Source organism: Alnus glutinosa, chromosome 4 (assembly GCF_958979055.1).
Source record: "Alnus glutinosa chromosome 4, dhAlnGlut1.1, whole genome shotgun sequence".
NCBI classification, from domain to species: Eukaryota; Viridiplantae; Streptophyta; class Magnoliopsida; order Fagales; family Betulaceae; genus Alnus; species Alnus glutinosa.
This window is the reverse complement of record NC_084889.1, coordinates 30,594,707-30,621,472: the sequence shown is the minus strand read 5'-3', so window position 1 is coordinate 30,621,472 and position 26,766 is coordinate 30,594,707. Positions and strand designations below refer to the sequence as shown.

Sequence of the window (26,766 nt, the reverse complement as noted above, 5' to 3'; positions counted from 1 at the left end):
ACTCCAAAACGATGGTCAGTGACTCGGTGAAACATTTTTCCTCTTGGGCATTTCTTTTCCTTTCTTTTCTTTGATAAGCATATATATATTTGGCATTATCATCCTCCAACGGACATGACAACCATGAGAATATCGGGTGTTCGAGTGACAGTTGTAATGGTGTCTCTTGTGAGTAGTAGAGGTAGTCATGGTTGCTGATGGTGGTGTTGATGATAATGTTGATTGTGGCAACCATTCTAGCTATGAGTGAAGATGAAGAGTCTTTGTCCGTAATAAAGGTGAGATAGAAGTCGAGATGAACACAACTTTGGGCACGTTAAAAATGTTCTAAAAAAATATTTAAAAAATAAATAAAAAATAAAAAATCACTACCCGGTCTAGATAACCGGGGTCCCCGGTTAACCGGAGTACCGGTTCCGGAGCCGGTTATTGAAATTCAATAACAAGCTCCGGTTCACACCCCTAGTTGGCTAGCACCCTTTATAGTAAAATCCATCTATCACTTACAATTGATTGAGCTTTCATTTGTCACTTTGAGCCTTCTCTTTCTCTCATAATGGAGACGTACAAGATGTTTTCCAACAAAAGCATAATTATACTGTTATGATACATATAGGCGAAATCTACAAGTGTGGCCCAAAAAAAAAAGACACCTACAAGGTGAACATCCCTTTTTCGGTATGATTTTTTTTTTTTTTTTTCGACAGCTGTTTCCTCTTTTCTTTTCATAAGCAATCTCTATATTTTTATGAAACATCTGTTCACTGCTCCACGATCTGCTAATCTCCAAGACTATGATACAAGGATTTTGATATATATATATATATATATTGAAATATTGAAGAATTTCGATATATACTAAATTGATGGAGCCGATCTATTTTCAAGGCAGTAGGGTTTTTGAGCGACACATTACCTCATAGGACTTTGAGCTAAGCATTTTCTTCAGGAGAAAGTAAGAGGATGATGGAAGAATAGCTAAGCATGGGGTACAGGTTGCCGTCAAGGAAATGAGCATACTGTTTAACTGCAGTATCTCTTTCTGGAATGTCGCTGGAGAGGAAGTCAAATGGTGTTGGCTTACTGGTGTCCACCAAGGGCTCCCATCTGAATCCAGGCCGCTCTGGCAATGTAATTGTAACAGGTAAATGACTGGAATTGAAGGCAACATAGATTTCTCCCTTCACCGAGTCAATCTGGGTTCAAGTTCATGCCTCATGAGGATACATCTCAACTGAATACAATGTTAGTCATAGAAAGTCAAAAGCAAGAACATAGTGAAATAGAAAACTGAGGCCAAATTTCCGTGTATTCACATGACTACATGAGAGATGCAAAGCTGTCGGATAAGTGGCTCAAATTCTCTTAGGCATAGAGAGTAATACGAGAATATCAAAATAGTGGTCAGTTGTCCGTACAGTAGGGCTTTGTTATAAATATGTTATGTTGTAACCCTAAATCATTATTGAATATTACCACACTCCTATTGACGTATGCACATTGCCGAACCACGTAAATCTGTGTCTTAATTTTTTCTTGCTCTCTCTCTTTTCATTCCATATTATTCATCATTGTTATGCACGGTAACAACAAAAGGCAAGGGTTTAACTTTGATGGAAACAACAAATGGCCACTAAGGTGTGTTAGTCCTTACGCCATGTTGGTAAGCATCGCCATTCATTTAAAAACACACACAGTCAACAAGCGTATATAGCTGCTCTCCGGTAACCATGGTATGACTAGTCAGACATTTGGGGCAGCTTAGCTAGTCAGGACATAGGGCAAATTTAAATTGTTGAAATGATTGGTTTTCTTCCTTTACAGCCAATGCAAAGTTTTTGACGTCTCCAATTTAGAAACAAAGTTTCACTTCCTCCGAAATAAGACATGTCACAAAGCAACAAACTACATCCCAGGCTACTTCAACCTTTAAATCCATTACCTGAATGCGCCTATTGAAAATGTCACCAACAACAAAACCATCTAACACAATTCATGCCATAGATTTGTTGGAACTGTGTCTACCAAGACTTCACTTAATACATGAATTACATGCAACAAGCAAACCATTCTTCTGATTTATATCCACTTTGGTAAACTAAGCTCGGTTAATAAAAAATGTGACTCTGGTTTGCGTTCAATGTAGCTAGTTATCCTTAGCAATGGGATCTAAGACTATTATCCTGTTCGCAGAGCCAATACCCCAGAGGAGAAAGCACTACGGTACCAATATGAGAGGGAAGTTGACAAGAAAGCATACCAGTGTAAAGGCCACAAAACGGCTGGTTTCAGACCAGTCTGGCATCCCAGGAGCATGACCATGCCACTGCAGCCTCTCTGCTGTTGGGAACTCATTTAAGCCAAGCGACTCACATTCACTGCAAGATCATTACTCACATTCGTTGAGTGAGATTAAAAAAAAAAGGTCAATCAGAAAGCTAACAACATAAGCAAAGTCAATGATATAAAGTAGCACTTACTGGCGGAATTTGGTCATAAGGCAGCAAAATCTGAAAAAGTCTGATGAAGACTCTTCCTTCTTATCCCACTGAAAGTAATTAAGCTGCAACATAGCTGAAAATCAGTAAATAGTCAATAAATGGATTTGATAGAAGCACAGAGACCGGCAAGGTGTAGAGGAATCACATGGTTATCGTGGCAATATGTATTGTTGTTTCCCCCTTTTGTATGACCGTATTCATCACCCATATATATCATCGGAACACCCTGATTAGATAAAAATTAAGGTCAGAAAAAGTGTAATTTTTAGTACCATTTGTGTAAAAATTGCTCAGAAGTTGGTCCCAAAAGATACAACTAGCTAAAGCACATTTATGTCTGATATAGAACAGAAGGTAATTTGGGCAATATATTATGACATTCTACGTGTTGTGTGAACATTGAAATTTATATCAAATTGTGAACACTAACAAAAGTAACCGAGTATTGTTGCATTCCCGGTCCATTTTATTCCTTACCAAGCATAACCTAAGCACCTCCTTTCAAGATTTTTATTTATTATTTTTGTCTTATTATTTTTCTTTTTAGTAATTACTCGTCATTCTTTTCATAAACAATATAGCATGTTGGGGCAATACATACCAGTCTGAGTTACTCTCCTAAGAACAAGAATTTTGCAGGATGTATAAAGCACTATGCAGATTACAAATCATATATATGAAGTGTAGTTGTGCGTGTATGTGGGGTCCTGAGGAGCATATACAAACTAGAAAAGACTCGTTTGAAACATTAAAGGAAATTTCTAATGTCATGTTTGCAAGTCCAAGAAAATTACTGAATCAGACAGTTTAGTGATCCAACAACCATAATCATAAGTTGTTGATCCAACCTTTTCCGAAGGTCAGAACTCCAATACATGATACTCAACTCTAGAACAATATCACTTGAATAATACCCCTAAGTTACAGTTTATACGAGGAATTATCAACATTACTGTTCTACATGTGGAAACCATTCCAGCATCAACTTTTCTATCTATATGCGGATTGGTGGTAAATGAAGTAAAAGTTGATAAAAAGTGATTATTTACTTAAGAGTATACATATGAGATTCTATCCAAATTAAAAATAAAAATGAACATAGAGAATGATGTTGCAAGGACTTAACTTTGAAAAACGGTAGCAGGAGACAAATTAGGTCTCTTAGAGCAACTAATCAAGAGAACACAATCTAGTAACATATGCTACTCATATATCATAGAGATTGAATATATAGTTAAAGAGTACGGATTGGGCTATATAAATTGAACCTTACTTGAGAAACCATGAGGGAGAGGAAGAAATTCCGCATTTGTCTCTTCCTTAATTTCTTGACAGATCTGCTCACAAACTCTCCCTCCTAAATAATTGCTTTCAGAAACAGAATGAGAACTTGCATCAACAAGTAATAGGATATCCAACAGAACTTACAACTCATTGAATAGAATATAGTACTATTTGCAAGAATCTTTCAAAAGATATTGACATAAGCATATGCCGGCACAACCAAAAAACTCTCAGAATGAAGTACTAAATTGATGTTTCATAAATGCTTTTTAACTTCTAACTTATCTCACTAAAGCAAAACCCCTTTGAAAATCTGAAACATATATGTCCAGGACTACGTTGCAGAATGATATGCTCTTGACCTCCTTTTGTGGCTTTTCAAGTATCTGTTCAACAGCTTGTACAAATTTTGTGTCCACTGATGCTTTTCATATTTCATTTGACCCAGACTTCAAGAAACATTCAACAATGAAACACCCCCAGTTTTATACCATTACCATGTAAGGAGCATAAATTTTTCTTTGATCAAGAGGTGGGAAAGAGACAAAAAGATAAATACAGAAAGACAACATAGAAGATTTTCCACCAAACAGAAAAATAAAAAACAAAAAAGTAATAGAAAGGATAGCAATGAGGCATTATGGTCCCAGGACATACTGATCACTATCTGCTTGCTTGGTTAGATGCCTGATCATGCTACATCACTAAAGTCTCTGACAACTAAAGTCATCCCTTTTCTTTACTCTTGCTAAGGACATCTCAGAGAAAATATCCTCTCTGATAAAATTCTTGCAGTCTTCTTCTTTTAAGGACTTCAGACACATTCAAACGATAACAAGATATAAAATACTCAGTTATTAAAGATGACCCACAGACTTCTAAATATACAGAATCTGGTCGCGATTTGCAAATCAGTTTGAAATTTGGCAAAATCTCAACAAAAAGGGGGCAAAAAAAAAACAAGCGTAAACAACTAGTAAGTGGTAACAAAGTGTAACATTATTCTCTTTCTCTTTACATCAATTATTATCATTACCAATCACTATTTCTATTATTGTTATTACTTTGACCAATAATCTATTACTATCATAATATTGATATTTTCTTTACAAAATTGATACTCATAGATATGACTCCATTAGGGATTCCAAGGCTGTACTGCATCAATATAACTATACATTTATGTTAAGATGTCAAGATTCAAACAATTGTACGGTCATTGTATAAACTCAACAAGAAGGCAGAGAAACATACAAATATATGCATGAAAAAGAAGAAGAAGAAGAAGCAATGAATTCAAAGGAAAAATCTAGTCTTATGGAACATATATAAAATGCACATTGACTCACATGCATTTTGATTATGGGCCGGAATAAAGTCATCCATGTCAATTTTGGGGCCTTCAAAGGTGAACCATTACAGAAACTTTGTATGCCTTACACCAATGTCAGATAAATGGATTCATGTAGGTGACCTTATCACACACGAGTAATACCAAGCATCCAGCAAGCAAATCCACATGCAACAATTATAGTATTCATGTATATAAGTATCTACCTGTCCACAGTTCCAGCTATTATTATGATTCTCCCCGTCATTGTTATCTTCCCCATTTGCCAAGTTATGTTTGTCGTTATAAGTCACTAAATCCACCAAAGTAAAACCATCATGCGCACATACAAAGTTGATACTGTTCCATGGCTTCCTTCCTCCTCCCTGGTTCAAGGAAATACTAAGGGAAGCTGCTCAAGAAAAATATTCAGCATACCTAATATTACATGCTTCAAAATAGAATTTTATCACATCAATTGAAACAAAGCTTGCTATCACTCCAAAAGATGGTTTATTAAGTCAGAATTTAAACAATAATATGGAAAGAAACATTGTAAAATGGAAATTTCATGAGAATAAAAAGAATTATCATAGGAGACAACGACTTCATGGGCTACAAAATGGAAGACAACGATGTTACCTGATATAAATTAGAGCTCCCACAAAGGCATTCAGCAAAAGCCCCGGAAAAGGCATCAGTACCCTTGATAAACTGCCGCACTGTGTCACGATACTGAAATTGAAAAGAATATGCATATCAAATCTCACCCACACATTATGGAACAACACGGTAAATGTATGTAAAAAGTGTAAGTATGGTTTTGCCTAGGAGGTTCTATGGAATTAGGAACCGCACCACGCATAGTTGCCAATGGCCTGGGAGGAAAGGAGCAGCAGAAGGTTAAAAAAGTGGAAGAAGAAGAGTAGGATTGAGATTATACAGTTGAAACTCAAAGAGGTCTCAAGAATGGTAACCAAAATTTTCCGTTGTTAAGCTATGGATGCACTGAACTTGAGATCTATTGATTTAGGTGAGTTAGGCTAATCTTAAAAAGCATGAGAAGCCAACACCAGGAAGGTTGAAAATCTGGCATGGATTACAAAGCCTTTGAGAGATGAATTGTTTGGAAGGTGCTGAGGACAATTATCATAAAATCTTCAGATTATTCTGGTCAGGACACCATATGACCACTAACCCAGGAGTATATTACAAGTCCTGCACCTAAAGATACACCTACCAAGGAGAAAGAATTGTAACAAATAATAATTTTGTGAACCTCTTCAAGAAATTCAAATAAATGTAGGATGAAATTCTCAGGTTCTAGTTTGCATGTTCAATCCAAGCAAAAACTCTTTATATTGGAATAGTTAACAAAAGTGAGAGATTCTTACTTAGTTGATTAACAAGCAGAGAAGTAGTCAGCATATATCTTCGTAAATTATAGATGTGGAATGAATACAACAGTTTAATATCTGCTCTGACCTTCCCATTCCATTCTGACCAAATACCCCAGTGAGGAAATGTGCCAACTTGGTATAGGCCACCCGTATCCCATGCTTCAGCAATAAGCTACTTGAAATAGGCATAGAATAAGTTATAAGTTTAGCTGTAACACTTTTGACAACATGGCAGATATACAGATAAGAATAACTGCCAATAAATGATTGAAACCAGTGGAAGTTAGATGCTGGTATACTTGATACACTAGCTTCAAGCAAAAATCCAGAAGCCATATAAAACAACTGTTAGATAATGAACATGAAGTAATTACTACTGAATAAAGAACATGAATGCATTTAAGATGCTTCATGGGAGCAACTAAATCCGAAGAAATCAGTTCATCTGAAAGCAGCAGCTGTAAGGCCGAGGAAACGGTGTATGGGCATTTTCAGCTGGGCACGTTGCAGGTAATAGGGAATCTTCTCAGCATAAAGCTATTAACCAGCAACCTGATTAATAATTCGATACATTTGTTTTATATTATAAAATTATTATCTTTCCATTAATGGCAGATTGATGCTTTATAAAATATCAATAGAAGTATGGATATACCAATTTGCTTTTTATGTCACCTGTTTTATCACACCTTTACTCAAAATGGCCATTCTTATCTTCCTATTCTACAAGTTAAACTCTCTCTCCAATCTCTAGAACATGATCCTAAGGAAAAGAATGGTGATGGCGGCAAGGACCGCTGTGAGAAAGTAATGTTATGGGTTAGAATCCACCATATAATTGAGAAAATTCTCAAAGAAATGTTCTTGATTGAAAACTGAATAATGGTTTCGTTCTACAATAGGCTAATTTATAGGATCTACATTCCTTATTCTCCAAGTAACAACCTTATTAAACGAAGCCCAACCTATATGGCATCCTAGTAGGAACCTCTTTTCACAAATAAAACCCCAAAAATTCCTAAAAATAGGGAGATAAAAATGGAAAAGAAAATTTTTAATATTTATAAATTTTAATTAGAAGTCTTCCAATGGTATAGGTTGAGTCCTGTAAATTGTCCTAAACCATTTCTTGGATCATAATTCATCTACAAGGTTGTCTCTCATTTTCTCACCTTGTAGTTAAATATCAATGGAGTTAAAGTTTCTCAATAGAATTACTCTCCATTTCTCTCACCTGATCAGTATCTAATATGCTCATGAGAGACATTCCACTTCCCCCTGGCCTGCTCTCTGAGACAATCCCTTTTGTAAGGGTGAAATTCAATCTGATGATTTTGTTAGAAACAAACTCTCTTAAAAGCTTAAGCTATTAGGAAACACGCCCATATATATATATATATATAACCAAACACTTTCCCTCTTCCTCAACGAGCAGGACCCACTAACTAACCTGAAAAAGAACGGGTCTAAAGAGAATGCCGGCCTGTGCACATGCAAATAGAAGAGAAGAAACAAGGGAGCCAAAGCTTGAAACAAAGACCCCTCCATCAAACAAGGCTCTAGTAACATTTTAGGAAGCAAAAATTATCTCTAAAGCTTAAGCTATTAGCAAAGTGACACAATTAACAAGCTTGCACCTACAAATTTATCATAATGGAATCTAAGCCAAACCATAAAGGTAGATTATTTAGAGCTTCCCCGAGCCATCATGATCCAAAGGAAACGTGCAAATTCTTTCTCTTCATATACATATAAAAGTTGAAGCAGTATCTGATGAATCTTTTTGTTAATTGTTATTGACATCATTTAAACAAGTTAATTCATTTTCACATGGCCCTCAGATGTCTTAGACTTTTGAGAGAGAAAGCCTTGATGAAAACAGATTAAGATTTGCAGGGGGCAAATAAGAAAGGAATCTATAGTAATAACCTTCACTCCCCGAAGTATTGGATCGGTACTTATCATGTCAATTAATGGAGGACTGCTGAGAGGAGAGCCAGTTGTCAGCAAGTCACCTTCTATTGGCTTCCCATACACATTAATTGCATCCCAGAGACTGTTAACAAAGAAGGAAAGAAAATAAAAAAGACTCAGAAAAAAAATAATCTCCAGTAACAACTAAACTCGGTCACAGAGGATCTGGCAGATAGTTTTCTCAGATAACCTGCTTCCCCTGGTCATAATAGAGGCAAGATCAAAGCGAAATCCATCAACATGCATTTCTGTCACCCAATATCTGTTACACAATATATATGGAGACCTTCAGCTCCATGTAATGGTAGAGATGACAGATTGCAACCCAGAAGTACATAAATGAAACAAAGTTCAAAACTAAAAAAATATGAGCAACTAACAATGGAAGTTACAAGGTACAGTGAAGTGTGTATCATACACACCTTCATTACCTCAGAAAGAGATAGAAGAGAGGGAATAAAACCCATATAAGTAACATGACATTGCACAAGACTCAAGTATATCAAATGGCATACCACTCAATTTTTTTTTATCAAAAGCACCGACAAACTTGAATTAGACAATCTTTTCCTTTTCAGTATCTTCATTCTTCACTGCTCCAAGGCCATGCCTTCTTTAGGGCAATATTAGCATTATCTCTCTTATGGAATTGCAGATCTACTCTCTCTTTTTTCCACTTTAATAAACATTACTTCTTCTTTCTAGTTTTCATAAATGTCGTCACTTCTATTACTAAACACACATCACAGTACAGCAAAGGAGAGTATTGCATATTAGTCTTGGACAGCTTATTTATAGAAGACCTTCAAATTCATTTATGTAATAGGACACCATACAAAAAAGAAAAGGTGCCAGGAAGATATGCTTTTCACCAACTTCATCAAGATCTCGGCGATGTCCATTTATGGCATAGGACACCATAGGAAATTTTTTTGATCTTATAAAGAAACTAAAGCCTGCAGCTGCTGACCCAACTTAAGAATCTTGGACGCGAGATTTCCGCGAAGCAGCAGTGTAGCTACTATCGAAAAATATCCTTTACTTTGTAGCTGAACTGTATTCCTTTTTCATTTGCTGAAAATGGATGCATATCTCAATATAATTGCTATCTCCATTGGCCAACACAAGAAGATTCATTCGATGTAGCTTGGGCTTGCACATCTTACAGTTAATGTATATAAATGCTATAAGAGTATAAGTAGTGAATTTGTTTTGGCTTCTTTTTGTCCCTCACCCTTCCCCCCCCCCCACCCCCAAAAAAAAAAAAAAAACTACTACCCCATTTGCACTTATACCTCTAAACTTTGACTCACTGCAACTCGCCCCTACAAAGTGTAATTTTACCCTATAATATATGTATTGCATACATATGACTGCGTCACGTGAGACTCACGTGTGATAGATTATGTCAACTTTAACAGCCCAATCTGACGCGGGGTGCAACTCGAAACAAAATGATAGTTCGTAGGGGCAAGTTGCAGTGAGTCAAATTTTAGAGGTATGAGTGCAAATGGGGTGATAATTTGGGGGACAAAGTGTAATTTGTAGTTTGGGGGGCAAAGTGTAATTTGCCCTAATTTGAATAATGCTTCACCAGCATCCTAAGCCATAAAGAACAATGATGATACAAATTAGGAAGCAATATTAAGAAATTTTTCATCTTGAAACTAAGCCAAAACCTTAAAAAAGTCATGCTTCATTCTTTTTTAACATTTTTCTTTATTAATATGATATTGATATGATGTTGTGGAAAAATTGGGAAAATGGAACCACAAAAGCAATATATATACCACTTGGTGATGAAGTTTTCAACTATCACCAACCTATGGCTAATATTTAGACACAAGGCATGGCTGAAGGTTTGAAAATCTTAAAGTATTGATTAAATGATTAAATTTACTCTTTCTTATAGGCTTAAGCTATTAGGATAAGTGATGGTTTAACATAGTATCAGAGCTAGAGGTCATGAATTCGAATCCTGACTTCACAATTCACCCCCCATTTCAATTAAACATTTCACGTGTTGGGTCACACCTATTAAAAGGGAGTTTGAGCCCACACATGAGGGGGAAGGTGTTAAAGTATTGATTAAATGATTAAATCTATCTCTTTCTATAAGCTTAAGCTTTTGGGATAAGTCGTGGTTTAACAGAAAAAAATAAATAACATTATTATCATTCTACATGATAACGAAACACACATAAGCGACAATACAAGAAAAAACTGAACTTTAGATGATGAGAGATTGGCATGATTGATATTACTTAATACGCAAATCCCGGCTATTAAATCATACATCATGCCATATTCTAGTCTCTTAGGTTGTCCAGTCATGGCTCAGTTATACTAGAACTTTTATTTCTGAATTACAACAAACTTTTTTGATCATATATAGGTTGGCACCACAGCCATATGGATTATGCTTAGTATTGCAGCCATGTCGTCCCAGTGTAACTGGAAAATCTCAACATGCATCAAACCAGTGACTTTAAAACCCAAAGGAGTTTTTTGTTGTACAAATATCGAGACTGAAAATTTAGGATAATTTTGTAAAAGAATGCTCGTTGTTGCCTAAAAGTATCTTTTATTATAACTCCTGTAGGTTCTCTTGCATGCCTTAGTAAATATATGCATTTTAAGTCTGTAAAAGATGGATACATATATCCAATAGAAGTCAACATAGTCCCATAAAACTATGATTTAAAATATTTTAAATGCCTTGGATATTTGCTGGCTAAAACAAATAAAACAGGAAACTTGAGAAAATAACATAGGATAAAATATCTGTTATAAACAGTTCTTATAAATCTACCTTAAGCTGTCAACTATAAATTGACGTACGACAGGATTGTTGCAATTGAACGTGTTACCACATCCAGAATAATTATAGAACTCTCCCTGCAAAACCACTAAAGAATGTTTATTTCACAGTAAATTATCCAAAGGTATATCAAATGAGGAAGATAGAATTAAATAAAAAAAAATGTAATAAAGCTTTCAAATAGCTCTCAACCCAAGCTTGCTTAAAGCTTACTATGAGATGGAATTCTCACTGGCGCACTTTTAAAGCAATTCTGCATATGAACATTAGATGTTTAAACACCTACATGGCCAAACTCATGTTGGTAGGTGGTTTAATTTATTTATTGGAACAAATTGGGACACATGTGATTAATCTGTTCATTTGTCTCGGATTGACTGCTAAGAAATAGGCACGAGATTGGTGTAAATTTCGTACATGTGGAAAAAAAAAATGCAAAAGAAAAATTGAAAATGTATATAATCCTCAAGAAGTAGAAAAAATTAAAAGGTGAAGAAGAAGAAGAAGAAAATAAAACTTAGGATGTTTATCAAAAACTGAATGGGCTAGAATGGACAGAACCAAACCAAAATGGACCAATTTGACAACAGTAGTAAAAAAGTTCAACTTAACCAGCCTAGAAGGTACAAAATGGGAGCCTTCATGCGCTGGTTGCCCAACAAATGGACCATCTTTGACGACATTAGTCAAAAAACTTCCATCTCATCCAACCACTCCAGTTTAAGAAAAGCAATAGGGTCCATGTCATATCCTTAGAAAACATTTTTTTTTTTTATGTTTTTTTTTTTTTTTTTTTAAACTGCTTTGTGAAACATTATCGTAAATAGACACACAAACGGAACATATAAATTGTTTTCTTTACTATCTTAATTTCATAAGAAGCACTAACAAAGGAGTAGGACTCCGTGATCTAGACAGCTTCTTTTTGTAAAATATATAAGTCCAGTATTCTCAAATCAAACCCCATAAAATACAAGAAATTAGATTTGATCACAGATCTCTCTTCTTGATCACTGAACAAGAGTAACGGTTATTCATACATTAGCTGACCAAATTTACAGGTATTTATAGACTTTTTCATCAAATAGATTCAATGACCATAAAATTTGAACAAACACGACAAATATTAGAATGATGTGCTTCTCTCAAAAAAAAAAAAAAAAGAATAGAAAAGATTAATGTATATAGGAGCAGTTTGTATTATTGAAATTCTCCAAAAGTTTTTTTTCCAAGACTAGCAGAAACAAATTGTAACGTTTTCAACAGACATACCTTAGGTGCAAGCATGTAAAAGACACTATTATCAACACCTCTAAAAGACAAAATGGGGCCATTTTCATTCCCTTCAGCTGTGTGATTGAAAACAACGTCCATGACCACCTGCTTAAGTAGAATTAGAATTGAAAACTTAAAAAATAATAATAATAACAAATGCTAAACCATATTGCAATTGTTGCCACCTCGATTCCTCTTTTATGTGCCTCTCTGATAAGCAGCTTGAATTCATTTATTGCATCATGGCCGCAGTTATGCATACCACGAGATGAATATCTTATCATTGGTGAAAAGTAATTGACAGTTGAATACCCCCAAAAGTTCACCCTGGACAAGAAATGATATTGTATTATAAATGATATGACTAAAATGTGTCAACATGTTTCTCAATTTTGTTTAAAAAAAATCATTATTTCAAAAACAAAATTGTTGTTTTTACCTCATTTTGAGGGAAAGCATTCTTTTCATTGTCGTATTAATAAAATATTTTAGATTAACAGTTTCAGATTATTTTTGCTGGGAGGGGGGGGATGCTATTTTGAGCATGCTGCAGACTGATGGCCAACCCCAAGAAGGTACCCAATGCTACGATGGGTTGACAACCACAAGCATGGGTTCAAGCTCATGGACCCTAAAAGGGGGGACCAAGTCCTGACCCCATAATCAGTTGAGACATGACATATGTCAATGGCCACATGACCCTCGGTTTAGCCATCTGGTATAAACCACAGATTGTGACATGTGATTCATTATTCAGCTACAAACACTAACTAATAAAATGCAGCATGCCACCAAAGAAAAAAAAAGGTTTCAAATTAGAGTTTGAAAACATCATTGTTATAAATTAAAAAGGTAGAAGCATTGTACTTGTGGTCACCCAAGACAGAGTTGTAGCTGAAATACTCCAATTCATTGAACTCATGACATGGCATTAACTCTATACAGTTGATACCAAGTTCCTGCAAGATAAACACTACCTCTTGAAGACACCAGTAATTAACAGTGTATGATCATACATTTTTATTATGACTTTAACGAAGTTCAGCTGTTAACAGACGAATATATTTTGTTGTTGGAAGTATAACTCAAGCAATCATTTTTTTTTTTTTTTTTTTGATAAGTACTCAAGCAATCATTTTAATTGAAATAAATTATGGGCTACAGTTACAAAATCTCACATAAGTTGATGTCAGAATATACATTCAATACGTACAGTTATATACTTATTTATCTATCAGTTGTCTTATCCCAATCATGTCTGTAACCTAAACTTTTAAAGATTTTCTGTGAGTGGATCAAATTGTTGTCCATATCCATTAATTTATGCTTCTTATGATAAGGGCACCTTTTTCTAATCAACAGGAAAATGAGAGATTTCCTCCTGCTCAAAGCATGGTGGAAAAAAAACATTCACCGTCCATTACTAAGTCTTACCATCACCAAGTGCAACCACATTGTAGGCCTTATAAGGTAAAGCACACTTTTGTCTCCCCCCCTTTTCCTCCCCTATGCATGGCAGGACTGCTCCTTCCCTTGGTGTCCCTTGCCCCCTACTCTCTAGAGAAACAAAAAATCATTATGACAGTTACAATCACCGTGACAATGTACCTAAATTTCTTGTGGGTGCAGAGTCTGTTTGGTATCTCACTCTGAATCCACCATGGATTTTGATCTCAATGAAAAACACACTACACCAAAATCCTTATGGAGGCTTCATCTATTGGTAACTGATCAGTTATAATTTCCCTTTTCCTTTCAGTCTTTTAGACGGTAATTGCAGAAAGAACATATTACAAGGTTGCAAAATAAGATTGTCAGCACTAATATATTTTGGACTTTTAAGTACATATAATATTCACTTTATTTAATAAACTTTCCTAGAAAGCCTTACAGGTTTGGTTTAGTTCTCTGGAGCATACCTTCAAGTGATCAAGCTTCTCCACAACACCAAGGTATGTACCAGGGAATTTAGTCCTGCTGGATTCATGCCTTGTAAATCCTCGCACATGCATTTCATATATAATAAGATCTCTCTGTGGGTACTTCAGAGGTAAATCTCCTTCCCAGTCAAACTGAAAACAAGAAATGGGAGAAAAAATAATTAATTTCATATTGGAGACAATTTGTAATGTAACACTAGAAGTTCTTTGTAGGAGTGCTACTTTACCTAAAACAGTTCTTGCAATAACGAGAACTTAACACTACAGCTTTAATTGAAGGGGAAAATCCAGCTTTAATGTTTTAATTTCCAAAAGTTAATGAGGTAAAAACAAAAATTTTTTTTACCAGAAATACTAAGTACGGAGTATCAATTAGCTGATCTCACAGTAGTTTCTAGCTTCTTATCTCAAACCCAACTCAGTATCACTCAAAAACCAAAAAAAGAAAAAGAAATGGTGAAACAGGTTGCCAGAAAAATTCTAAGCAGTCAGGAAACAAGCAGAAAGACTATATCAAGCTAGCCTAGGCTGAAACCACCCTCCGATGCAGTCCCAGCAAATGGAACTCAGACAAACTGTTGCAATGCATGTAAAAGTTTAAGAGAATACTGCCAGATAGAGAATGCCCCAAGATTCTCATAGAAGACATTCCACACAGACCAACTGAGTACCAAGTTCATTTATGGTTTAAGCACTAGTTTGATAAAGATGAAAGGTGAGAGAAAGATGCTGCATCAAATGACAAATGGTGTAAAACTTGCTATTATCACATCATTCATTAACTTTTTGCATAATAAGTTGTCATTTTAACTGTCAGATTACATCTTCTCCTGAGCCGTCATGCTTGCCAAATATCACATCAATCAGAGATTATGAGCTGTTTCATGCATAAACTCCAACTCAACTAAGCATTAATCCAATCTAATTAAAGCTACCTAAATTCCTCTTTCACCATTTAGTAGTATTTATGGCCATATTCTCCATTAAATCTCTGACAATCATTTCCTTCTGCACTACTTCTGCTCATGTCATCTTTGATAATTAGTTGTCCCATGAATTCAGTGCTTAAAATAGAAAATGTTAGTGTTAAACCCATATGTTAAGAAATGTGGGTTTGTCATCATATAATTACAGCAGAATCAATATGATCTATGGCATGCATGATTAGCAAAGGGGCCAAAATCCAATTGTGGGCTTTGATAATTATGACTCCCAAACAAGCTATCAAGTGTGTTATAATGGCTACTTTCACCTAGGTGTAATTTGATCCTACATGGTAACTGTTTGTGTCTGTATATGTGCAACTTTGTTAAAACCCTTACTATCTATATTTTATTTCAAAAGACCCCAAATTGGATAAATAGGCATCAACACTCAAGGTTAATGGTTTGATAATGTTTCACATTTAAAAATAAAACTCAAGCCAACAAACCACATTTTGTTAGAATGTAAATTAAATGATTAAATTCACTATTTCATCTCAACTTAAGCTTTTGAGATAAATGATTTTAACCTGGTATTAAAGCAGTGATCCTGAATTCAAACCCTAATTTCACAATTTACCCCTATTTTAGTTAAAATTATGTGTTGAGTTCCATTTATTGAGGGAGAGTCTAGGCTCACCCATCAAGAGTAGTGCTAGAATTTAAAATAATTAAATTCACTATTTCCTATCAACTTAAGCTTTTGGGATAAACGGTGACTTAACACAAACCTGCTAGTTAAAGTCAATTCCAAGATCCTTTTTTTGCCAATCGTTTCTAAATAAAACCTTTCCAAGAAAGTTAATGGAAATTTCATAATAACACCCTGAGTAATCGCGCTATTTCAATTTACTCCTTCAGTTTTTATATTCGAATTTTAGCTCCTTAAGTTTTTCGAGTTTTTCACTTCACTTCTTCCGTCCAAAACTATTTATGTGGCAAATCCTTTTTGAGTTTTTCACTTCATTCCTTCCGTCCAAAACTGTAAATTACGATACTAAGAGCTCTGGCTCTAATCGTGGGAAAAGGAGGGCTAGGGGTCTCATTGTTGTGCCATGAAGCCCAAGATTCTATCTTGGAATGTGAGGGGGTTGAACAATAGGCGTAAACGCCTAAGGATTAGCAACTTGCTCAGAGAATGGAAGGTGGACATCTTGTGCTTTCAAGAGACCAAAGTTCATAGTCCATCGAGAAACTTTGTGCGCAGCATATGGGGATGTAATTATGTGGATTGGTGCAGCTTGGACTCTTGTGGGGCTTCAGGGGGTATCTTGATCATGTGGGATAAGAGGGTGGTGGAGAAGGTCGATGTATGCTTGGGGGAGTTCACGCTTGCAGTTTCTTTTAGGAATATTGCAGACGGATTTGAGTGGGCTTTTGCGGGGGTGTATGGCCCGAATCACTATATTGATAGGAGGAGGCTCTGGGATGAGCTGGCTGGGATGCTCAATTGGTGGATCTTGCCTTGGTGTATAGGGGGGGATTTTAATATTACTCGGTTTTCTAGTGAACGTTCTGGAGAAGGCAGTGTGTCTGGCATGAGGGATTTTGGTGTTTTTATCTATGATCAGGGCTTGATGGACTTCCCTCTCGCTGGAGGTTCTTTCACTTGGTCTCTCTCTGGCGACCCTCCCACTTGGTCAAGGATTGACCGTTTTCTTGTTTCCCCTGATTGGGAATCTAGGTTTTCTGTGAAATCCCAGAAGAGACTTCCCCGCCTTTATTCTGATCATTTTCCAATTCTTCTTGATTGCAGCGACACTACTAGGAGTAAAAGGCCATTCAAATTCGAAAATATGTGGCTTAAGGCGGATGGGTTCGTGGGTTTGGTGAAACAGTGGTGGGATTCCTATTCGTTTCAAGGTACTCCCAGTTTCGTTATAGCTTGCAAGCTTAAGGCTCTGAAGCAACATTTGAAGATTTGGAATGAAGAAGTCTTTGGTAACGTGGAGAGAAATAAGAGAAAGCTATTTGAAGAGCTTCAGGCCTTTGATTCTATTGAAGGTAGTAGGGCTTTGGGCGAGGAGGAGCAACTAAAAAAGTCAGAGATTGTCAGCGAATTAGAGAGGGTTTCTCTGTTGGAAGAGATTAGTTGGAGGCAAAAGTCGAGGGTAACGTGGTTAAAGGAAGGGGACAAATGTACTAAATATTTCCATTCTATAGCCAACTCAAACAGAAGATACAATTCTATTGATTCTTTAATGATCGGTGATTCACTCTCTTCTAATCAGACAGAGATAGGCGACCACGCGGTTCACTATTATCATACTCTCTTTTTTGAGAAGTACAGTTGGAGGCCTTCGTTGGATGATCTATCCTTTGACACTATCCTGGAGTCAGAGGCTAGCTGGCTGGAAAGACCTTTTGAGGAGGAGGAGGTTAGGAAGGTAGTGTTCGCATTGAAGGGAGACAAGGCACCAGGTCCTGATGGTTTTTCCATGGCTTTCTTCCAAGCTTGCTGGGAAGTATTGAGTCCAGACATTATGGAGGTTTTTTCTGACTTTCATGAGAGAGGTGCGTTTGAGAAGAGTCTGAATACATCGTTTATTTCTCTCATTCCAAAGATTCCTGGAGCTAACTCTCTCAAAGACTTCCGACCTATCAGTCTTGTGGGAGGCATCTACAAGATCATTGCCAAAGTGTTGGCAAACCGACTGAAAGGGGTCTTGGAGAAGGTTATCTCCAAATCCCAGAGTGCATTCATCAAAGGGAGACAGATTCTTGATCCAGTCCTTATTGCCAACGAATGCATTGACAGCCGTGTCAGATCAGGGGAACCAGGTGTCATTTGTAAAATGGACTTGGAGAAAGCTTATGACCATGTTAATTGGAATTTTCTTTTGTATATGTTGAGGCGATGTGGCTTCGGGGGAAAATGGTGTTCATGGATAGCTCGATGCATTTCTTCTGCGCGGTTTTCGGTTCTAGTCAATGGCTCTCCTAATGGTTTTTTCAGTAGTTCTCGAGGTTTGAGGCAAGGGGACCCCTTGTCACCCCTGCTGTTTGTTTTTGTTATGGAGGCTTTGAGCCGTATGATTACACAGGCGGTCAATGGGGGTTTATTGGAAGGATTCTTAGTGGGTAATGTTTCTATCTCACATCTTTTGTTTGCCGATGACACATTGATTTTCTGCAGTGCTCGCACATCTCAGTTACAGAATCTGCGGAGTCTTTTTCTTTTGTTTGAAGCAATCTCGGGTTTGAAGGTCAATTTGGCAAAATCCAATTTAATTCCAGTGGGGAATGTTGAACAAGGGGAAAGATTAGCAGACATCCTAGGGTGTGAGGTTGTTTCTTTACCAGCAAAGTATCTCGGTCTTCCTTTAGGGGCTTCCTATAAGTCCACACGTATATGGGACGGAGTTATTGAGAAGATAGAAAAGCGGTTGGCTAGTTGGAAAAGGTTATATCTTTCCAAGGGTGGCAGAGTTACTCTTATTAAGAGCACCCTTTCCAATCTTCCTACCTATTATATGTCTTTATTCCCTATTCCGGGGAGTGTTGCGGCTCGGATCGAAAAATTGCATCGAGACTTTCTATGGGGAGGGTTGGGTGAAGAGGTTAAATTTCATTTGGTGAATTGGGCGAAGGTCTGTACTCCTATTTCAGAAGGAGGTTTGGGTATAAGAAATTTGGTGATGTTCAATCGAGCTTTGTTAGGGAAATGGTTATGGCAATTTGGGTTGGAAAGAGATGCTTGGTGGAGAGGTGTGATAAATTCCAAGTTTGGTAGCATGTGGGGTGGTTGGTGCACCCAGGAGCTTGTAGGGGCTTTTGGAGTGGGGTTGTGGAAGAATATAAGGAAAGGGTGGGAGACCTTCTCCGGTTTTACCAGATTTGAGGTGGGGGACGGGGAAAGGATTAGATTTTGGCATGACTTGTGGTGCGGAGACTCGGTTTTGAAAGAAGTCTTTCCTGATTTATTTGGTATTGCTCGGGTGAAGGATGCGTCAGTGGCAGACAATGTGGAAGTTTTGGGCGGTTCAACTCAGTGGAACGTGAGCTTTGTCAGAGAGGCGCATGATTGGGAAGTGGATGTGTTTGCTTCTTTTTTCCAGGTCTTACATGCAACCAGAGTGAACAGAGATCGGGCAGACAGACTTTGGTGGGTGGCTTCCAAGAAAGGTTTATTCAAGGTCAAGTCTTTTTTCAGATCTTTGACTTGCTCTGGTGATTCTTGGTTCCCTTGGAAGTGTGTGTGGCGGACTCAGGCACCTCCAAGGGCAGCCTTTTTTACTTGGTCTGCTGCACTAGGAAAGATCCTTACTGTGGATAATCTTAGGAAGAGGCATTTGATCATTGTAGACAGATGCTGTTTATGTAAGAGAGACGGGGAATCTGTGGATCACATTCTTCTACATTGCGACGTGGCGTCAACTCTGTGGAATAACATATTCTCTCGGTTTGGCATTTCTTGGGTAATGCCTAGAAGAGTGATAGACCTATTGGCAGGCTAGTGGAAGTCGGGGAGACCTCTGAGTGCTACAATTTGGAAGATGGTTCCTATTTGCATTTTTTGGTGCGTGTGGAAAGAAAGGAATCGAAGGTGTTTTGAAAACTTGGAGGGTTCCCTGGAGGAGGTGTTAGAGTCTTTTTTGCTTACTTTGTATAATTGGTCAATGGCCTTTTTGTACCCTATTTCAGTCAGCTATGCTGATTTTATTGTTCGTTTTTCTCTTTCTAGTTAGGTGTTTCCTTTTGTATACGTCCAGTGTACTAAGGGGCGCCTTACGCTTTCAATAAGACTATTATTACTTATCAAAAAAAAAAATGCCACCTAAGTAGTATTCCGTGTCACATGCCACATGTTGGAAAAATACTTTTTTACTTCATAAAAAAAATCAAAATCAGAAAATGCCACCCCTACCCCCAGCAGAAGGGGTTGCTCACACGGCCACCCCCCAACGGAGGGATGGCTCGAGTGGCCACCCCCAACTGAGCAGTGGCCCCCAAACTCCCCCAACTGAGGGGGTAGCCACCCCACTATTGGGGCCTGGGGGTGGAGGCCCTCCCCTTCTTTTTTCTTTTTTCTTCAAATGTTGATATTTAAATAAATAACATGTCGCATGTGAGGTGACAAAACTGCTTGCGTGGCATTAACGAAGTGAAATGAATAGAAAATCTAAGGAGTTAAAAAAGTCAGATTTAAAACCCAAGGGAGTAAATTGAAATCGCGTGAAAACTTATAGAGTTTTAACCAAATTTCCCTAAAGTTAAAGGCCATTGTGTTTGTTCTTGCCACTGTGACCCACATTATCTTAGTAATTGCACATAGATGAACCATCTTCCAAAAGTTTCACTCATCCTGTCATTAATTGGTCAAAATCCAACTTCCCTCTTAGGAATTCCCTTCTTATTCTATCTTTTATTTTGTTTCCAGTTGCCCCATTTTGAAAGACTCATTTTGACAACACCAATTGTTAAAAAGATTCCTTGAATCTTAGATTTGAGTAGAGAAAACTAAATGGAAATAGAATAAAATGATATGCTCCCTCAACCCCATTTTATTTGTCCATTATTGTGAAACGAACTACTTAAGAGAACATCATTTATTGCTTTAACGTGAGCTAACACGTAATTAATTTCCAAAAAATATGGGAAGGTTAGGAAAGTCCTATGATTCTCAAAATCGATTTTGGAAAGTGGACATCTATTATGAGATATCTCAAAAAAAAAAAAGGACAAATAAAATGAGAGTAAGGGACAAAAATTCAATTAGAAATGGTTAATCAGCATCAAGGGTAAGTTGTTAATAAGCATCTCAATAAAGATTTTCCCTACCCACACAAAGGACCAGCAAAGTTTTGGTGCTCTTACGTTATTAGCAATTCAAAATAATGCTTCAACTCCAATTCAATAACAGCTGATAAGATATACCAAAGTGTACCAAGGATGTCAGCTGCTTCAATAGCATCTTTTTGTTTTAACCAAAATTTCTTAGCTTTCTGAGCACAAAGCCTGAACAGCAGTAGGTCAAATTTTGAAATCCCTTAAAAAAAATCCAGGATCTTATGTCAGCAACTAAACTTTATCTCAATGTATATTTACTGTAATATTCCAGTTTAGAACACGTTAATTACGTTTAGCTTTACTTTAATATTTCAATATCCAATTTTCTCTTAAGTATTTGCTTTGACTACATGAAATTCTTTTATAGTTTAGTTAATTAAATTAATCTTATAACCAATTATCATGATCCTATACCACAGAGTATTATAAACAGAAAAGTGTCACATGTTTATGTAGTAGTTCAACATTGCTAAATCACCACTTGTCCCAAAAGTTTTAGCTGATAGAAAGATATATTTAATCATTTAATCAATACTTTAATACTCTCCCTCACTAGTGGGCTCAAACACTCTTTTAATAGGTGAGACCCAACACGTGAAATATTTAATTAAAATTTGAGATAAATAACGAAGTCAAAATTCAAATTTAGAACATCTACTCTGATACCAAGTAGAAAAAGGAATTGAGAATAATTCTTATTGATGTCTTGTTCCATACATCTACACATTGGTTAAATAGGAAAAAAAAAACTTAGAACCTAATATGGAAAGCATTACAACGTAATCAAATAAACATAAATAAGCAATAATCACGGTGGATCAAATATTCAGCAAATCTTCAACAAATATATCATATGTGCCTTAAGATCCTCAACAGTAATGAAGAGCATAAAGAAAAATAGACAAAGTATTAATAGTTCTAAAAAAAAAGAGAGAAAAAGAAAAAGAAAGCCACAGTTATTGAAGTAAATGTAGCTATAGTACCTCATCATCAAAAGAAGGTACCATGCAGGCCATTTGGGGCCAGCAGTTACCATCAGGTCCCAAAGCACCAAACTCCCCTCTGCTTATAACTGCCTAAACAAATGAAAGAAATCAGTCTATTGCATTTTAAAGGCAAACCCTGGATTAAGAAAAAAAAAAAACAATCATGCGTAAATCATACTATCTAGACATAGGAAGCAAATAACCTGCCTCACTTAAGAAAAAGAAAAGAAAAAAAAAACCAACAATTTAAATAACTCATGCAAGCCATTACTTTTGCATAAGGATCCAATAGAATCCTAGAAGAATCATAGAAATGTCCTTCTTCTGGGGAAAAATCTCCATCAAATTTGTAGCCATAAAGCATATCTTTGAAGTCTCCTTTTAGAAATACGTGCCAGACATCACCAGTCTTATTAATCAACGGATCAAGAGAGATCTGCTCAGTCACTTTATTCTGCATCAGGTAAATGACAATAACTTGTTATACATACACAATAAACCATGAGACTTAAAGACCCATAAGATCAAGTAAGGGTTCTCAAAATAGAATCAAGCAAATTAATCAAAATAAAGTACACCCAGCTGTTTCAAAAGCTGCTCTAGTAAAATTCAAAACTTGAAAATATCACTGCTGATTACAACATGCAACAACTCCTTAGAATGACAAAATATAATATAAGGCCATAAAAATTTGTTGGTTTTCCAAGATATATAACGGTTCACAAATTTCATTAAGTAGACATACATCCATAACTTTTTGTTCTTAACGACAATATGTTGTCTTCAAAATACCGTAATTCATAATTGGGAAGAGAACAAATAAGTGTTACTGTTGGATTGGGCCTTTGAACATCTCATCTGAAAATCAATTGGTGTCCAGTGAGGGAAGCCAAAACCTTTTATGGCATTCAAAATTGCACCCCGTAAGACATGTTCTAAGAGCCGTCCACATGAGCAGAGTGGCACTGTTACACCCCAACAATCCCTCCCTCAACGTGACGGTCCCGCGACTTGAACCCATGACCTTGGCTCTAATATCATTTGTTAGATCGGGCCTTTGACTATCTCATCTAAAAACCAATTGGTGTCCAATGAGGGAAGCCAGAAACTTTTATGGCATTCGAAATCGCACCCCGCAAAGCATGTTCTAAGAGTCGTCCACGTGAGCAAAGCGGCACTATTGCACCCCAACACCTACTTTCCCTCAAAAGAACTAATGAGTCCTAAACTATTTTATAATGACTAACCAGTCCTACTCAAAACTTTCGTTCCAAATAAGTTCAACCACCTATAATGATTTATAGTCCTATTTTTGGTGCATTTATGACCCCCACCTAACGGAGGTTTGAGCGGTTGCACATCCAACTAAGTACACTCCCTTTCAGTAGAGAATCAAAAACATGCAGCTCACCTCTCCAAAAACACCTAAAAAAGAACTTGATGCAAATTCTTTTTTCACTAGGAAAATCATAGTGAAGTTCAATTCAATACGTCTCACACACACATCCACTAATACCGTCAGTTGATTCACTCCGTTTGCAGTGATAGCACCGTCATTTTGGAGGCAACATAGTTGAGCAACAACATTCAGTTTGATCATAATTATCACAAATAAGCAAAGATATCCATAATGGCTTCGCTCGGGAAGGATTATAATTAGTAATTTTTCCTACTTTATAGATATTAGTAGCTTAGCAATACGGTTCCATTCACCAATTAAATCACTCAAATTCAAGGTCCTAGTAATCGGTGCATCGCAAAGTGGAATATTAGCACAACTAGAACAGCAAAGACGGAGAAATCGGTTAAAACTCACGTCCTGTAAATCGGAGAGACTGATCAGGCATAGAACGGCGGAGACCGCATTGGCGGAGTAAATGGCGAAGTTAACCCCGCCGTCGCGAGCCGTGGCACCAAACGGCATCGGATAGCCTTGGGACACTTGAAACCGCCACGATTCGGGCTTCCCGGTCACCACCGCAGTGCTAGTATCGGACTCGGCCGCACCGCCGCTTGCTTTCGCATTCACAGCCACCAAAGTCCTTCTCGAGCTACCAACGCGCGCTTCCAATTCGAGAGCGGTTTTCTTTTGCTTCGAGACCGTCCTCTTCGGGTTGGTTAGCCGTCGAGCTTCTCGATGACTGAGCTTAGCGGCGCATAGCAAGCGGGAAGTGCATTGAGCTAACTCCATTTCCTTGCTCGGCGAAAGAGATACTCTCAGAGTTTAAACTTGTCCATTAGCGAGTGAGTGTGATCTGAATTCTGAAAGCCTACGGAGTTCGTTTTGAGAGTGCTGGGATTGTATTTTGTCTTCTCTTTCTCGTTGGCGCTATATTATATGATATTATACTAGTGGAACCACCAGTTCTTTCTTTGATGATATTTCTCCTTTTATCTTTGGGCCCGGAAACCTGATGGGCCAGCATAGTCCAGCTCGAATTGTTTCAGGGTCTGGACCTGGGATTCTGACCGTTATAGACGGGCTGGGTCATTATTTCAATGATAGAGTTTACAAAATTACTTGAATCTATTCAAATCTTAATCAAATTCCTTGGTTTAGGTAATCCAATCATTATTTAATTCTAATAAAATAGCTTTATTTAGGTAATTCAATTCTCATTTATGATAAATATTTATATCCTTAGAGTAATGCTACTCTATAAAACACTCGTATCCCTATTTCATCCCTAAATGTGACGCATTTGGATCCCGTCCAATTTAGTGTTATTTGAGGGGTAAAATTGTCCATAAAAGTTATCCTTGTCCAAATATGACATGACTTTTAAAATTATCATTTGATCTAAATCCAATAGTAATCTACCATAAATTTAATGCTGATGTTAAAAGTTATGTCACATTTGGGGATAAAAAAGTGATAGGTATAATACTCCAGTCTCATATTGGAAAGAGATGAGTAGCCCACATAAAATGTGTGCTTTATAAAGATACTCATGAGTACTAAGTTCCGCATTGTTTATTTACTATGTGAAACTATGTTTTATAAGCAATTCTATGGACGTTCCAAATTGACTAATTTTTTTGGGGAAATAGCGCAAATGTAACTAGTATTTTTCTATTAGTCGTCACAATAGGAGACTTGTAAATACCATTACCCATATTCTTATTATATATATTCTAACAATGGCTTGGGTATGTTTTTTTCTAATAAATCTTGAGAAATGCTACATGTACTTAAACTTTTACAAATGAAACTTTACTAAGATGATGTGAAACTTATTCATTGGTACTCGTAGTATTTATTTTTTATTAATTTTTTTAATCATCTCTAATGAATAAACTCCACATAATTTTGTAAGGCTCCATTTGTAAAAGTTTAAGTACATGTAGCATTCCTCATAAATCTTTATCACTTACTTATTTTTACTGGCCAAATTTTTATTAATATTGTAAACCTCTTGTATACTTTTTTTTTTTTTTTTTTAACATGTCCACATAAGAGGAAGATGGGGATTCGAACTACTAATATCTGCTTCATGAGGCGTGGTTTCCAGCCGATTGAGCTACCCCTTGGGAATAACCTCTTGTATACTTAAGTCACTCCTAAATATTTATTACTTGTTAAAAGAAAATTTGACATTTCTTGGGTTGAGCTATGACGTTGGGAGAAGAGCATAGGGGAGCGTTGATGTTATCATGTTAATACATATAGAGTAATGTTATATGCAAGACTTTTATATATTTTTTATTTTTTAAAAGTTATGTGATTTTTAAAATCATTATTTGATCAAAATTTAATAGTGATTTATCACAATTCAATGATGATTTTAAAAGTCACATCACTTTTATGAATAAAAATGAATATGAGTTTTGCATATAAGTAATTCTAAAAGGAGGACTTCTTCGCAAATGTCATGTGACTTTTACAATACAATTGGACCAAAATTCAATAATGATCATATTAAATTCAATGGTAATTTTAAAAAACATATGACATTTGAGAGGACTAAAATCCTCTTTGTAGCATTACTCTTTGCATATAGCATTACACATACATTTATCTATGTAGTAAATATCCATTTGGACTGCATGGGAGGTTGCAGTGCAATTGTGCAATCACTAGGCTGATTGGAGGCATTGGGTGAGAAATCACTGTATTTTTGTATGAGTAAAGCTCTTCTTTAAAACTATTTTTATTATACACATTTTATAGTAGCTGACTTTTCATGTTTTAAATAATTTTTCATGTCAACCACTTAAAAAAAAAAAAAAAAAAAAAAAAAAAAAAAAAAAAGTCACTTCAAACATATCACATCAATTTGTATAAAATAAATAAGATAAATAAGTATAGAAAGTAGAATTACTCTTTTTGTATTTGAGACACGGCTTGTTCCAAAATGAGAGCATACAAGCTTGATTACTTTTGTCGGTCGTCGGTAATCGGCGCGTAGTACCCACGCGCTTTGGAACTTTCTACTCTTTGGTACGCGTGAGGGCCACGCTCCGCCTTTTTCAAGCCGTGCA

At 36.5% G+C, this 26,766-nt stretch overlaps 1 protein-coding gene across 2 annotated transcripts; it reads right to left on the bottom strand.

The window, feature by feature from the left end:
- Positions 1 to 479: 479 nt before the first annotated feature.
- On the bottom strand, positions 480 to 24,587 carry LOC133865881 (isoamylase 1, chloroplastic). Of its 2 annotated transcripts, none has more exons than XM_062302391.1 (18): positions 24,101 to 24,587; positions 22,556 to 22,738; positions 22,282 to 22,374; positions 14,505 to 14,657; positions 13,453 to 13,544; positions 12,771 to 12,912; positions 12,583 to 12,690; positions 11,302 to 11,387; positions 8,680 to 8,751; positions 8,445 to 8,571; positions 6,601 to 6,687; positions 5,758 to 5,850; positions 5,343 to 5,501; positions 3,775 to 3,858; positions 2,647 to 2,727; positions 2,481 to 2,563; positions 2,261 to 2,378; positions 480 to 1,196 (listed from the first exon to the last, which is right to left on the bottom strand). In XM_062302391.1, exons 1-18 carry the CDS (start codon positions 24,473 to 24,475, stop codon positions 933 to 935), a joined length of 2,400 nt encoding a protein of 799 aa, XP_062158375.1. In that variant the 5' UTR covers positions 24,476 to 24,587; the 3' UTR covers positions 480 to 932. The 2 variants fall into 2 exon arrangements, with proteins under 2 accessions (XP_062158375.1, XP_062158376.1); XM_062302392.1 differs by having other exon boundaries at positions 1,051 to 1,234.
- Positions 24,588 to 26,766: the final 2,179 nt, after the last annotated feature.

Bases quoted from the DNA above. Each gene is read 5' to 3' on its own strand.
- LOC133865881 (XM_062302391.1), bottom strand. From the start codon at position 24,475: ATGGAGTTAGCTCAATGCACTTCCCGCTTGCTATGCGCCGCTAAGCTC. The intron at 8,752-11,301 runs GTAGATTTATAA...ATTGTGTAACAG, and splicing joins TTTATAGTTGACAGCTTAAG to ATATTGGGTGACAGAAATGC. The intron at 1,197-2,260 runs GTATGCTTTCTT...ACTTGAACCCAG, and splicing joins GTTTTGTGGCCTTTACACTG to ATTGACTCGGTGAAGGGAGA.